This window comes from Parasteatoda tepidariorum, chromosome 5, assembly GCF_043381705.1.
Source record: "Parasteatoda tepidariorum isolate YZ-2023 chromosome 5, CAS_Ptep_4.0, whole genome shotgun sequence".
Lineage (NCBI taxonomy): Eukaryota > Metazoa > Arthropoda > Arachnida > Araneae > Theridiidae > Parasteatoda > Parasteatoda tepidariorum.
This window is the reverse complement of record NC_092208.1, coordinates 49,742,114-49,758,659: the sequence shown is the minus strand read 5'-3', so window position 1 is coordinate 49,758,659 and position 16,546 is coordinate 49,742,114. Positions and strand designations below refer to the sequence as shown.

Here is a 16,546-nt window from a genome sequence, read left to right as displayed (position 1 = left end):
AAAAAAAAAAAAAAAAAAAAAAAAAAAAAAAAAAAAAAAAAAAAAAAAAAAAAAAAAGGATTAATTGATAAACAACTTGGTTTTATATTTTTGATTTTATATTTTAAACTTAAAATTATGTGGGGGAAAAACATTACAAAGTGTTCTTTTTTAATTAATAAAAGGCATTTACTTTAAAAAAAAAGGGTAAAGTTTTAAATCACTTAAAAACTTATAAGTATACTCCCTCCTAAATAAAAGATGTGAATATCTCTGGGGCCAAATCTCATGCAAATTTTAACTATATAACTAGGCAACATAAAATCTTACTAAAATGAAAGAATGGAATTAAAAATTAAAGTTAAAAAATTTTCAAAAACTAAATAAATCTGGAATGAACTTTTCATTAAAACAAGTGGTTAAAAAAACAACCTTTTCATGAAAAAAGGAATTTTGGTGTTCTTAAGGGATGGTGGCTTATTTTTACAAAAAGGACAAGGAGGGCACATTTATAGAGATCAAAGGGCAGGCGGGATGAGCCATACTTTTAAAAATGCATAGGAAAAACACTGATAATACAAGGTCTTTTTAAAAGCAACTGGCATAATAAAACAAACATTCATTAAAATATAATTATATTACACCAAACTTTTTCAAAATTCTCCTCTGGTGCTATACACTTCTCCCATGGTTATATTGAAATAGAAAAGACTTTAGAATTAGTTAATATATATTTTTTACATGTAAACATATACAGTAATCTATATATGTATTGTTAGTTACATATAAATACAGAGTTCTTCCTAGGAATAAAAAGGGCAGGGTACTTCTTCTTAGAAAAGAGCACTTTGAATTTTAAAAGGGCAATCACTTAGCACCATAAAAATTTATCAAATTTTATAATATTATGTAATAACTGAATTGTTCAACACTTTTTAAACGACCCTCTTATGTGCATATTTCAAAAAATAATTATCTCTCATTATCAAAATTAGAGAAAATTCGTTGTTTATAAAAATAATTAAAAGCATGTTAAATGACAATCTTTGTGCACGTATTTTTTCAAAAAAAAAGTACACTAAATAAATGATTAATTTATAAACAACCTAAAAGCTTTTTCCATATTTTAAACTGAAAATTATAAGAAAATAAACATTCAAATGTGCATTATTTTTTAAAAAAAGGTATTTATTTAAACAATAATTTTAAAATCACTTAAAAATTTATTAATATACCAAGCTTTGAAAAGAGATGCTTACATAAATTCAACCAGTTGAAAATAGTTTTAACAAAATAAATATTTGTAATAATAATCAGAATCAAACCTGTAAACAAAGATAATTTTACCAGTGTGTAATTATTATTTAAATAACGAAACAATTCTCGCCAAAATGGAATATGAATAAAAACGTAGAGCTTCTTAAGGGATGGCAGCTCATTTTTACAAAAAGGGCACATTTATAGGTATCAAGGGAGACCTGTCCTTCTAAAATACTTAGTGAGAACACTCATGTATAAATATATATATATTGGCTAGTGCTCAAGAAGAAAATTTTTTTTAAATGGAAATTATGTTCTTCTTCAACACTGACCCATTTCAACTAAAAAATTATTAATTGCTCATTCTATGAGTCACAATCCTAGTCTAATGAGTTAATGAGTCACAATCCAAAATCCTAACATTTTCTTTTTTAAGCTTTAATAAACGATAGGCTTTTCATCCTACTCTACTAATCAATGAATTTACTAGACAGTATTTAAATTAAATATACACTCAGACTCATAAGAAAAAGTGTAGATTGCAACTAACCAATAATAAAATAAAAACATTTTTGATTCACATAATTTATATAGTCAGTAAAAAAAAAAAAAAAAAAATCTTTTATAATAGTGTGCGTAACAGTGAACAGAAACAATTTTTAACGCAACATTTTCAGGGTATAAATTAGTAGTCTTCTAAAACTTGTTTTTTTTTTTTGCAAATTTTTTTGTTCCTCCAAATGCATTTCAATCAAAGATGGAAACAATGATGTAGGTAATATTTAGAATTACTCTAATGCAATAAATAAAGCTTCAGTTATAAATAAAGAATTTTTAATAGTAAAAGGCTTGGTTATATTTTGCTAGCATATGTTCCAAGGAACATGTTTTCTTATAGTCACAATTTTGGGTGTATTTGATGTGCTACAGCATAAAGGTAGGATAACTGGAAACAATAATCATCATGCATATTTGTAATTCACACTTACAATTATCCTACTAATTGTTATACATAATTGTTAAGAATGGATACTCAACTCTTAAATAGGATACGTCCATTTTAAAATTGTTTATAAAAATAATTTTAGCTTTATACAGAGTTTTCAAAAGTAATACTAAAAACAGTTATTTTTTTCAAAAAAGACTTGAAAAACTTATTTTCTGGTATTATAAAGATAATTTTTTAGGTATAAGTTACTAATATAATTACTATAATTGTTTCGATCATTTCGTTCAGTTTCCTTGGGCTGGTCCTAGTGGCAACTAAGAAATAGACATAGCATCAGTGGCACTAGCATCTGGACAAATTGACAACCCTGATTTGAATGTTTTACTATGCCTTTAAGCTTAAAGTTAATCTTTTTTTGCTATTTACATTTAAATTGATTTAGTTTAATATCCATTGATGAGGCTTGTTTCAATTCTCGATTAAAAATAATATCATATATATTTAAGAAAAATAAATATTAAAAATCCACATAAAATTGTACACTATTTAAATATAACAAAGTAAGAGGAAATATCACATACCACTCATTCCATCAATGATAATGCATCTATTTCAAATAAACTTTATACTGTACAGAAGTTTTATCAACCATTTAATCAACAAACATCAAAGGTTTCAGGTAAAGATATGTATCCACTGAAATCAAAACAAACTTAATTCCAAAATTGTTAGGATTATATAGAAATATTAGTAAACTTCATTTTAGGGACCAGTAAAAAAATTGCCAAACTATTACTGATTCAAGTATGCTCAACTGTTTACATGTATAGAGATAATTTATGTGGCCCTTAAAATATAAAAAGTATTTTAAAAAATAAGAGTGTGCATTCAAAAACTATATAATAATGAGTTAGTGAGAAAAAAAAAGTTTTCATGATTCCAAGTGAATTTGAGGCTTTCTTCATTTAAAAGCAGAACAATAATTCAAAATATGATTTTATTGTAATTAAAATAGAAATTAAATTTACAAAATTAAGTATCTTTGCAAGCATGCACTAACTCTCAATACTAGATGAACACATTTTAAAACTTTTATTCAATAAAATTATGACGACTAAATATGACCATAAACCATAATTTTCAGCAGTGGTTTAGACAATGCATTTGTGTGATCATATCTTATAGAAAATATTACAATAGTTTTCTTAAAAATTTAGAAGATTAATTATGCAATAAAAATTATTAACTTCATTTTTTTTTTAAAAAAAATACATCATAAACTGCATAAAAATTATTTACAACTCAGAGGAATTTTGTTCAAAGATTTGGATAAGCGAGAACGTTCAATCACTTAAGTAAAATTATAATCTACCTAGGTAAGTTATAAAGAGCTTCTTGGAAACTAAACTACAACATACATAACAAAGCAAATAAATGTTTTCAGTGCTTAATACTGAAACATAAAGTCGAACTTCAATCGCCCATTCAGTGTGCGTTAAAGGATATTAAATGAAAAATAAGGAAAAAATTGAATATAATAATATCAAATAACATACAACTCAAAATTTTAAAACAATAGTTTGAAAAATTATTCAAATTAGAAAGGTAAAACAATTTGTTTTTAATATTTACCATAAATAAATTAATGTTTCATTTTGACACGTTTAAGCCATGGCGAACGATATATTGACTGGTCGAACAAGTATTATTGCTGAAAAGGAAAATGTTATCTAAAGCCCAGAGGAATACATAAGCGATGTTTTACGAAAGTTATATTATTGATAAAACTAAATAATTCAGTTGAGTTTAGTATTATACTTATGTTTATTAATTTTTGCAACATTCAGCATCAGCATCTATCCCAGAATTATTTTTATTTATTTGCTTTTACAGGTCGTTGCTGCCATTCCGAAGTTAAGAAATACTTGCTAAAAAACTGATATCGATTGCTTCCGTCTGGCAATTTCATGTGCGTAACAATTAATCGATAAGTTGCACAATACGATGTAAAAATTGATTGCGCAATGTTACGAAAATCTTGAGATTTATCATCATATTTAAGTGGTCTCACCTCTCCTTTTTTTACCGATTATTTTGCTTCGTGAAACGCAAAGTTTATTTTCTTATATTAACTACTTTTGAGTCAAACTCTAGTAAGCTATTTGTTTTATTTTTTTTTCTATGTAAACTTTCTTATATATCTTTATTTCTTATATATCTTATTTTTATTATAAACTTAAATTATTTTTGTTCAAAATGTTTGTTAATAGCGTAGTGTGTTTAATTAATAGTGTATGGTGGTACAGATGATACAATTAATATATTAATAATATGGAAATATTGTGATCATAACTGATATAAAATAATCGAAGATTTTGTTCAATTTATTATTATAATTTGCAGCTACTTAAAATCTGTTTAAATTCATGTTTCTTAAGTTTTATAGTTTAACTTAAGTTGAAATGAAAATCTTCTTGGATATGATTTGGCTGCATCATGTAAAAAATTAAAAATAGTGGTCATGATGCACATTTACATTGCTTTGAACATTACTTTCATTGTCTTCCAAATATGTGAATTTTAAAACATTACTATCTTTTTTTAAAAATAAACTGAATTAAAATAAAATCAAGGTTGTATATAATATTTTTCAATAAAATAATATTTTAATAGGTTTTAAATTAAATTTTGGAAAAATTCATAAACTCCTAAAATTTTTATAAAGCAATAATCATGTGATACTAATTCAGCAGTCAAAAAGATTTTAATCATTCATAAATGTTTTTGTAAAATTTTCTAAAGTGCAGCGTTTTGAAAAAAATTCATATTATGTCTTATACCTTAATAACGCCTTTATATTTTATTCTATCAACTATCTTAATTCGACAAGTTAATAATTTAATTATCTTAAGACTTAAGAATTTGAATAGATGTCAGTAGATGGCGCCACTACAGAAATTTAATAAATCTGTACTTTTTATTCATTTTTATTTGCTGTTTCTTAAAAGAAAGTGCCATTAGAGTAACGACATCCTACTTTTGTTTACTTTTTAAATTTATTACAATAAATTTCTTTTCATTTGCTTTTTGTATACAAGGAACGCTAAGGCAGCTAAAATAACTAATGAATTTCTTTTTTTTGTGATCTATGTATAAATAAAAATTTCATTTTAAAACAAAATTTAAAAAAATTTTATTTTTAATTGCAAAACTGTTGATAGAAAATTAATTTAAACTTCCTATTTCTCTGTCATCTAAATCTGTCTTTGATAATTTTCTTACAGCATAATCTGCAGAATTCATTAATTTTTTAAATTTTTATTTGGTATATCTTTCTGTAAGCAATCTATCTATCTTTATGATAGATATAAATGATATCTAGATATATATGATAGATCTCTCTCTATATATAGATATAGATATCAATAATGCAATTTTTGTGCTCTTTTTAATGATTAAAAGGAATTTAATATGCTAAGCAACACATTATTTGTAATAGTACAAATTAAAGAAAAAAATCACATTTAGAAGATGTATATAATTTGTTTGAAAGATTGGATTCTGCAATTACAAGTTTACCCTTTTGATCCCACTTGAGGGTGTCTATGTATGTAGGTTATACTTATGGTATATAAGTTATTTACATAAATAACTTATATACCATAAACAAATTGAAAATGCAGGCAATTACTAGAAACATGTGCAAGTCTCCTATGGCAGTCAAAGAGATTTCAATATTTTCAATCCCGCCTTCCACAATAGTGATTCGTTAGATATTACTTATTGTTATTGTTTCTCTCCTGCTTAAATATATTTTGCGATGCTTTTATTTGCATCGTCTTAATTCAGTTTTGGACTTTGATTCTAAAAATCTGCATTAAGGATGATGATTATAGAATACCTTGTATAATTTCAAAGAGAATTCAAATCAGCAGCTTTTCTGCTAACATAGTCCCAAGAATTTCCGTCAGGATTTTGGTCTGGAGATTTGTATGGGCATCAATCTCTCCGGCAAATAATTTCACGTTCTGGAAAATTGTCGGCATAATAGTCTATGATACAGCGCAATTTCATCCATTAAATTAAAATTCGAACCAACTGAATCTATAAGAGAAAAAACACTGGACTAAAAGTACATAGCTCTAGACTCAAGCAAGCAATAGTGATGAAACCCTTCAAGAAGTATTGCCCGACTATCAAACTTTGGCTCTCATAATGGCTGATTTATTTTGACATATAAAGGCAGGTAGAGTGTTCCAGGTTGATTATTTTTACATAGAGAGAACTAGGGATCCATTATAGAAATATGTTCTTTAAGCCTAGAGGTTACTTTTATTTAGTGTAGGGGGTATCCTTTTTCCTGATTTCAATTTAATGGACAGCACTCTGCCATTATACAGAGGATTTGCTAGAATGTGAAAATATTCAGGAAGGAAATTAACCAATCAAATATCCGAATCTGGATCCAATAGAGTATGTTTGAGACAACGAAGTGCTATTTTGAGTCTTTTCCGAAGTCATTGCATGAACTTGAACAATGGGTTACTTCATGCCTGGACTTGGCGATTTAATGTTCCTCCTTCCCGACAGCTAAACTGGGAGTATGGAAAAGTCTATGCTACCTATGCATTGCATATAGGAGTACAACGCATTGGTGGCATGGACAGTGGTTTAGCATTCAATGCAGTGTTCTGGTAAAAAGTTTAGTGCATATTTCTCTAAAAATTTCCTGTTTCTATATTTATTTGTTTTAAGATTGTACCTTAACATTTGGAGACAGTGTTTGAAACTATCCTTACAAAAACGATGACGATAAGATTCGTTTTTTTTCCCCTCAAAAAATTATCAAAAACTGATGTTGTATAAGTATTGCTGATTCTTCAAACCTTTTTAGCGTTTATTGAAATTGCTTCAAATAAGAGGCAAACCTTTATTCACAGTCTTTTAATCACATACTAAAAAATTATATTAATTATGACGTTTACTTACTTGAGCCGCATGAATTTCTACTTTTTATATAATTTGTATGTTTTTATATAAATTATAAACCAACTTCCGAATTCTGGAAATTAAGAGCCGTTATTCGTGACGCTGAAAGTTTTAAGAATCGGTACGTGTTGCTAATGTGACAAAGTTTTTACTTTATAGAAACACACTGGGTATTAAAAAATATTATTACTATAATGGAAAGAGTAAGAAAATTGGTGAAATTTTCTTAAGATCTGCAAGAATAATGGGAATTTTATGCCAGCTAAATATGTTTTACTCAAAACGGATTACTATAGGAATATATTTTACTCAAGACCGATTGCGGATATCAGATGCCACCATCAACAACTTCGATCGAAATTGCAATAGTCTTTGGCTGAAATGTGCGTATGCGCCAGCGTTGTCTTCGGATTACACTGGAGAATAAGTTTTTTATTGCATTAATACTAACACTTCGTTAACTAATTTATAATAAACATTAATTGTCTGGGTATTTCAAATAGGAAATTAGTTTTGCTCTTATAGCTACAAAATATTTTAATGACATTTTTAGTCTATTTTTTGTCGAAATGTGCAAGTTTAAAAATTTTATATATAGCAGGGAATCGGGTAAATGTTGCGGTAATAGCAGGGAATCGGGTAAATCTAGTTACGATTGAAATTCCAGAGAAACCATGCCCGGAAATGTTGTCGTAAGCGGCTGTGAGCCCTTCCCTATGTTTACCTGTTCAAAAGCGCACTAAAATACAGCTTTTAATAAGCAAGCGTCCCTAGCTGTGTATGACGATATTTTTGGGACAAGGATTCCTATGCAATTTTAATCCTAAAGATGGCTCTAACTCCCCTAGATGTTTGTCGCCACATTTACTTGACACCTTGTTACACATAACGTTTTTTATACTTGTACATTTCGAAAAAGAAAGTAAATAGAAATGTCATTTAAAAACCCGAAGTTTGGAGAGTAATAATTAAAGAGAAACCGAGATTAGAGAAAAAACCGTAACTTGGACCGATTGCAGATTTGAAATAAGTGATCCGAAAGTATCAAAGATATGTTAAAAAAACAGATCGTCGCTAGCATTCAAATTGTTTTACTCTATTTCGTCGTTAACAGTCAAACTAATTCTTGAGTTTGGCCCCCTTAATGTCAATAATTAGAACTTTATTAATTTTTTTAAAAATAATTTTAAGTCATTTCTTTCTGACATAATCACTATTGTTTTCAAGTTTATAGACAGTTTCAAATTAGGGTCTTTTAATTATGTACCAAGTGTATGTGACACCACATGCTCTGATACCATTTCAACAATAGTTTTTGAAATGGAACAATACCATTTTCAAAAATTTCGGCTGTCTCATTTCGACGTGTAATATGAAAGAATATTTTTAATAACTTTTATATAAAATCTCTTATTTATAAATATGCTTTTTAGTTCATTTATAAAATTATCTCGAACTAGATATCTGTTTTGTTACTGATACTGTTGGAAAGTATTGAGATAAGTATTCGCGATCGCAACACTCGAATACGCCATCTGGGGAGAGACCGATTTCATGCCTTTAGCCCTTCTCCCTTCCCTCTCCTCCTCTTTTCAGTTNTATTTATAAATATGCTTTTTAGTTCATTTATGAAACTATTTCGAACTAGATATCTGTTTTGTCACTAAAACTGTTGAAAAGTATTGAGATAAGTATTATACCATGAACAAATTCACCGGCTAACTTTAGTTAGCAATGGTATGATTGCAGGGGAAATGCAAAGTATTGATATTTATCTTTTTCCTTTTCAGATGGCGGGAAACAAAACTAAGAAATCTCCCAAACCTGAAGATGTTGAAGCACCGGCAAAAAAACCTTCAATGAAAACAGCAAGCGATGTCATTTCAAGACTGTTGTGGGATGAATCATTACCCAAAGAGAAGTTTTTCGTGGGTTATTTAGACAGATTCGATGGCATCATAGAGAAACCATTCACTTCCCTCGATTGGAGGGATCCTGCAACTGTCGACAACTACACACTAGCATTGCCCAAGCATAGAATCCAATACTTTAAATACTTGAGCAGAAAAGTGTGGGACAAAGCTACACGAAAAGACATAGTATTTGGTTCTACGGGTTATCCACACACTATTCTCGAATTCATGGCCATGGTTGACCAGGATATATTGGAATTTCAAGAAGAAGATATGGATGATGGTATAGAGCCTATAAGAAGTGGAGTTATTCCAGAAGCTTCTATTGATAGTGACAGTGATGAGGAATACGATATGTCAGAGCGATCCAATTTCTTCATTGCTGCTAGAATTACTGATGAAAAGATAGTTAATCATTTAAAACAAGTGTCCGATTATATTATGTCCAAAGATGAGCTTTTAGCTCCTTGTTGCATGGCACCTGACATGTTTCATTTAACTTTAACCATTCTTAAACTTGATTCTCCCGGTGACGTTAGCAACGCTGTAGAAGCTTTGAAAGCCCTTTCGCAAATACCGTTACCTCAAGCCCAAATCGAACTCGACGGGTTAGATAATTTCAATTTAAGAGTTCTGTATTCGAGAGTTGAGAAAAACGATGAACTTACGACTCTCAGAAACAAATTAGTTGATGAACTAGTGTCTAGGAACTGTAACATTACAGATAAATTTAAATTTGTACCACACGTAACGCTTGCAAAGCTTTCCCGTGCTATTTGTAGAATGCGGCATAGTAATTTCATAGATCAGTATCTGTATCTAAAATTTGAAGATGATTATTTTGGTAAACAGGCTATTGATAAACTGTATTTATGTGAAATGGGAGCAGCGCGGAGAGAAGACGGTTTTTATAAATGTGCTTGTGAAGTATCTTTAAATACTTTATAATAAATTTATAACCTAAACATATTTGTATATTGTGTTGTTTATTAAAATGTAAGTATTTTTTAATTTATAAAAAAGATTTCCAGTTTGATTGGTTTCTCATCTTATTGTTTCTTTTCATCACATTTATTTTTTGCTAAACGTAATGTTTCAATCGTTGAACGTGATTAAAAATTTTAAAAAAAATTTCAGCTGGAAAAACCAGTTCAGAAGTTTTTATTTATCAATTTATTTTTCAGTTTACAGCAAAAAATGTCTCCTTATTTTGTCGTTTTTAAATGATGGCTGCAATATACGTTATGCATTGCATGCTTAGAAAAATCAGTAAGGTTCACATTTGTTGTGGCTATAAAAAGGTGTTAAGTTCAACTATATTTTCTTATAATCACGTGTTTAAAAAAAATAGATAATTTGATTGAATATACTTTAACTTGGCACCTTAAAAAGGTTACAGAAAATTTTACCGATAGCTGGCTTTAATATTTTTAAGAGTGTAGTTTGAAAAACTATCTTATGATAAAACCAACTCCAGTTATATTTTTAATCGTGATAAACATGTACAGGAAAAGATATTACTCTGGATAACTATTGTTTTATTGATTGGATTTTCACGTACTATCTGTCAATCTTAAGAGGGGGTTATTTTACGGGAGGAACGAAATTCTCTTTCACATTCATAAATAATTAAAAATATCGAAAAAGTGAGTTCTGTCAAAAATAGTGTAAGCTATGGATTTTCAAATACTGAAAAGAAATTTTCAAGATATCAACATGAAAGCAAATTATAAGAAAAGAACTTCTGCGCAGACTTTTTTTCTGCAATTGAAGCTTCATGGCTGACTTTAGATTTTCCTGAACTCCTTTTTTTTATACTTTAAATTTTTATTTAGTTATGGAGGTGAAGCAAAATTCTGGATACAGCGTCCTCCTAAGAGATACGAAATATTAAGTTCAGATATGCTAATTAACTACTGTTAAATGTTAAGTTACGTAATTAAATGCACAAAACATACTTCCTACGAATAAATATAGATTTTTTAGGACAGATAAAGTTTCTTGTCTATCAAATTAAGGGGCAAAGCCGTGATCAGGAAAATGAGATTTCAGTATTTCTACTCAGAAGAGCGTTCAAAGGTTTTGAGTATGTTATTTTAACTTTTCCCATATTCCGCCATATCTGGTGGAAAAGAAACTTTTTTCAAATTATATATAAATATATTAGGGGGACCGGAAAGTAATGTCGTTTCGGTGCAGTAAATATGCGTTAGTCTTAAACACCAATTTATTGTTTTCGATCCGGCATTGAAAGGTTGTTGCTAAAGAGGGTGAAAAGATTATTGATTAAAAATAAAATCTTGATAACAAATATCAAATGCACCGAAACGACATTACTTTCCGGTCCTCCTAATATATATATAAATAATTTTCTACTTCTCAAACCTTTTTTTGAAATATAACTGCGAAATTATTCAACAATTTCATTCGAATTTAAGATTTTGTCATTTATGTCACGAATTATGTTCTTTAGAATGTTGTGGAAAATTGCATAAAATTTTAAAATAAAATCAAAGCCATTATTAAGGGAAACAATTAAAAGTAACATGAATTGCTAAAATTTAATTTTGCATGGTATTATCTTTGTATGAATGAGTTTTATAATTACGTACAAAAGGTTTTCGATTCACTCAAAAGAAAAAAATCGCGATATATTTTTTCTTTCAAGGCACTACAGCCCGTTGTAGGGCAAGACCGTCCCAAGTAGTTTTCGTCATTTAGTCCTCTTCAGAGCAAAGCACATGAAGATGTCTTTATTTATATTAAAATCTGCTGCCCAGTCATGGGATGTGATCTTTAACTACTGGTTTTGTATTTTCTGATCGGAATAGATATCCGAGCAATCATAGTCTATTAGATTTAATGACTTTAACTATATCAAGCTGCTTGTGCTTTAGGAAAAATTCAAAGTTAAGCAAGGATCTCCAGCCATCATTCGCATATACTGCACCAAAAAAAAATTTTTAGGATCATTCGTTCACAGGCTAATAATTTAAAATCAAATAATCTGATTATTTCTAGAAACAAGTGTGAAAACAGTTATTTGATGCAATCAGTAGTAGATAATCTCTCGCTCATTTTAAAATGTACTTACATTTTGGGCGTAATTGTTCAATTTGAGTAATAAGTAACCCATTGCTTCTACAAGACGCATTCAAATATAGTAAAAAGAGAAGTTAAGCATCCCTGAAACAGCCCGCTGCCTGACAGTAGGTCATGGAATTAAAGGTCAACGATTTCGTGACCAATGGTATGATTTGACAATGTGTTTATCATTGCGTACTATGTTGCCTTTATTTTCTAAAAAAGCTGGTACTCATGTAACAATTCATAACAACAAGTCATAACAATTTCAATAATTTGATTTGTTCTATTATTTTTCAATACGATGGAGTCAACATCGGATGAAACAGAATGCACGTAGTTGAACCTAAAATTAAAAAAGAAAAATACTAATATTTAAAATAAATAATATGCAATATGAATATAACCCATGAAATATGGCCTAACGTCGTCGTTTCGGTTCCGACAAATAAATGTTATCTGGAAAAATAAAAATAAATACTGAGCAAATTTCAATGCTCGATGAATTTAACAAAATCCTTAAATAATAATAATAATTATGTTGTCTATTTTAAAGCATTTTATTACCAAAGTTAATTAAACATCATTAGCATCAGTAATAATATGACGATTTTCCACGCTTTTCATAAATAAATTAGTAATCCATTAATTTAATTTTTAGTACGTGGTTTTTTTTAATTTTAATTAGTACCTATTACCAAAAATAACCAAACTTCATTTTCGTCAATAAATGTTTGGCGATTTCTCACGTTTCTCCTAAACAAATTAGTATTATTTCTCCATTAATTCTGCTTATTAGTACATAACTTATTTTTTTAGTCAAATTACAGTTGATTTTAGTTTACTTTCATTTATAGAAGCGCATTTTAAAAGTGTAGCTATAAACAAAATAAACACTTGGTTTCATATAAATTTAGAAATACTTATTTAGTGATGTTATTTAGTGATGCACCCGTGCTACATTGTTTGCGTTGATTATTGAGTTAACGACGACAAACGAATAAAAATTAATTTTATCTATTAAGGAACATGCTATTCCTTCGTTAATGAAAGTTATGAGCTAGAAAGCAACACGGTTGTTATCTTTAAAATATTTGAAAGGGAAAAAAAAAAAGAAAAACGGAATCGTTTGCAATTTAATTTTTATCAGAGGCGAGCTCTAAGCCAATGAGGAAAATGAATTCGTTTTTCGCTCAAACGGTTCATTTGTATGAATGTAAATAACTAACTATATAAATAAATTGTTGTATTGTGCTAAATTATAATGCCGATCATGTGTTATTAGTATTGAGAATTATAACTGAGGTAAGCTTTTTTGATCTGAATTCAATTGTTTTGTTTTAAGAAAACGAATGAATGGATTTTTACCAACTACTATTCCTAGGCCCTTGTGCAACTTTGCTATTAAGTGCTCCCTCTTTTCTTTCGGCTTTGTGGAATAGGAAAAGCAATGGCGGACATCTGGAACCCACGGAAGGGGCAAGGAAGAAGAGGGGGTGAAAGGCGGCTTATAGCATTTATAACTAAATAAACAAGATACTGTTACTGATTTTTTTCCCTTCGTGACATTGAATCAAATATAAGTAATCCCAAGTGGATAAGACTGATTGTTCAGCAGTTACTAAGATTTTATTTATTAAAAGTGCTGTTCTGTACGTTTACCTGTTTAAGCTAGAAGAAAATTACTATCTAGGCATGTGGGGAGTACAATGCAACTAAAAAAAAGGGTGTAAGACTTACAGTTTCAAAATAAGAAATGTTTTTATGCATTGAAAGTACTGTTTTGGATGCATCCTATTATTGTGTCTGAGATTGCTATTTAGACGAGTGATGTTTTTGATCTCACGGAATTTTGCGTTAAATTAATTGAGATCAAAACTAAGTAGATAAGAGCAGTAATTAAACAGTTCTGAGAGTTTTGAAGGCTTCGAGTGAATGAACTACAATTATTGACTTATACTTATGGAAATAATAATTTTGAATACTTTCCTCCCGAAACCTTTATAGTTTTAGAATTATTGGTTATTTACATAATTTTTATTGTATATTGGATTTAACGAGAAAAAATATGCAAGAAATAATGCCCCTATTCGTCTATTTTATTGAACAAATAGCTAAATATCCGTTTGTCATACGTGGTAAATTAAAAATAAAAATTCAAAAAAGAAAAAACAATAAATCAGCGTTGAACAACGTTACAAAATCATGTACTAAACTTAAAAGCATCTATCTACATAATTAATAAGGCTAAAGTAATCCCAATTATTTTGGGGTCGGGATTACGTGGTTGGCAGGGCGCTGGACTCAGGTTTGTGAGAACGGGAAATCGAATCTAGTTGGACGAAGACTCTCCGTGTAGTAAATGGTGACTGATGCACGTTAAACCTGTTGGGTCACAAAGTCCTCCATGTCCCCGTAACAAATCGGGGGGCTACTGAATTGGAGATTTATAGTTCTCTGGTTCAGGTCAAAATTACGATCTGTGTATGAATGAATGGATATATAAATGGGTTCGCCCTATAAACGAGTGTGGCAGAATTCGAATTCTTGTCATAGATGGCGCCACTGGAAAACAAGAGCAATCGCACCCCCTCTGTCTTAATGGCCGACGACGACAATCCCAATTATTTATTTATTGCTATTTGTTGCTCTTCTCATCAGAAAATCTTCTCTTCTTCTCATCTCATCAGAATTTACTGCATTTAGTATCACTTGGCATGATGTTATTAATCGTGGCTAACTCACGATAGTCAAAATTTCACTACTATCTAACAATTTTCTCTAGTACCTCTTTCGGGGGGCTGTAAAGAACCGCTGTAATAAAACTGCTCAGTATTGGGACGGTTTTAATACTGCCAAACATATCAAAATACTTTGCACCAATCTAAGTATATTTGGTACCTATTACATATTTTTCAACGTTTCATTTTGTGGCAAAATACATTTTTCAGTGGTAACAAACTCAAACCGATATTTTAAAAACAAGTAAAATCTCTATAAGACCTTGATAAGGATTTTAAAACATAACCATTACTGTTTAAAACTGGGATGGAAAGAAAATTCTTTAATTTGCTAAAATATTCATAAAAATAATCCATAAGATTCATTAAAATTTTAATTCACTCTCTTTGCTAGCACTGTAAAAGCACTTTTTAAAATTAGGGAAAATACTTAGTAGAATTCCTTATTAAAACTGCACCAATTACATAATACCAGTGGTGCGTATTACTAAAATTAATGAAGTGTCATCTGCGCCAAGATTAGAAGGGAGATTTTCCACGACTCCCCCAAACGAATATGTACCCTTTTCCCATTAAATTTGTTCTTAATGTACGTTTTTTTTATTTTAATAAATACATATTACCAAAATTAATTAACCATTGGAGTCAGTAATTATATGGTGACTTTTCATAGGCAGCATTTTTCTCCTTTCGACGAATTTATTTCCAAAAGCGCGTTAAGTTTTCTCCGTTAACTTTTCTATTTAGTACATAGCTTATTATTTTATCTCAAATACTACAGATTACAAACTTTAATTAAGCTTAGTTGGCGTCAATAATAATATAACATTACTATTATTGACGCCGTAACTCTTCTAAACGAATAAATAACACTTTTCCATTAATTTTGCCTATTAAATTCATAGTTAACTTGTTATGATTAATTTCAAATCATCCTTGATTTTAATTTTCTCTTAGTTTACAGAAATACATTATAAAATAATTACTGTAAATAAAATAAACGCATAGCTTCAAACAACTTCAGGAATACTAATTTAGTGACATAGTCCGCTAATGTTACTGCGCTAACGTTGATCATTGAATTTATCTCACATATCTGATAAAAAAATAATTAAATATTAAAGTACATGCATTAAACACTTTTTTTGATCAAATAGAGCTATAAGTTGGCAAATGTCATGATGCAATCTTTAAACTATGTAAAATAAATAAAATCGTGTACAGTTTAATTTAAACAATAGCTAACGCTTAGTCTATGAATAAATTCCTTTCTTTCAAACGACTCTTCCGAACTATCTAATTGAAAATTTCGAACAAATCTTAGGGTCAAGGGTTAAAACTGACCATTGCAGTCGCTATCCAAATTTTACAACGATAAAATAAAAAGATCTGAAGTTAAAAGAGAGAGGGACACTCAAACACTTTGCCTTATAATTTCAGATGTCACTCATGAAAATAGACATAAGTACAAAATTGTACTTTTTTTTACTCAAAATGCGACTTCCAACAAGGTTGCGTTAAACGTTTAACGCTACATTTTTATTGGCCGGGAAATCACGTGGTAGGATCCAGTTTTCCCTCATTCATTTCCACATTGTTTTGGTTCTCACTAGCATAAAAATAATAAAAGT

The 16,546-nt window shown here is 29.2% G+C and overlaps 1 protein-coding gene across 1 annotated transcript; it reads left to right on the top strand.

Moving 5' to 3' along the window:
• The first annotated feature begins 4,141 nt into the window (after positions 1-4,141).
• LOC107456526 (leukocyte receptor cluster member 9) lies at positions 4,142-10,126 on the top strand. Its single transcript, XM_016074410.3, has 2 exons — positions 4,142-4,341; positions 8,968-10,126. Exon 2 carries the CDS (start codon positions 8,968-8,970, stop codon positions 10,036-10,038), a length of 1,071 nt encoding a protein of 356 aa, XP_015929896.2. The 5' UTR covers positions 4,142-4,341; the 3' UTR covers positions 10,039-10,126.
• The last annotated feature ends 6,420 nt before the right edge of the window (positions 10,127-16,546 follow it).

What these genes read in the sequence shown, in the direction of transcription:
- LOC107456526 (XM_016074410.3), top strand. Translation starts at nt 8,968, where the DNA reads ATGGCGGGAAACAAAACTAAGAAATCTCCCAAACCTGAAGATGTTGAA.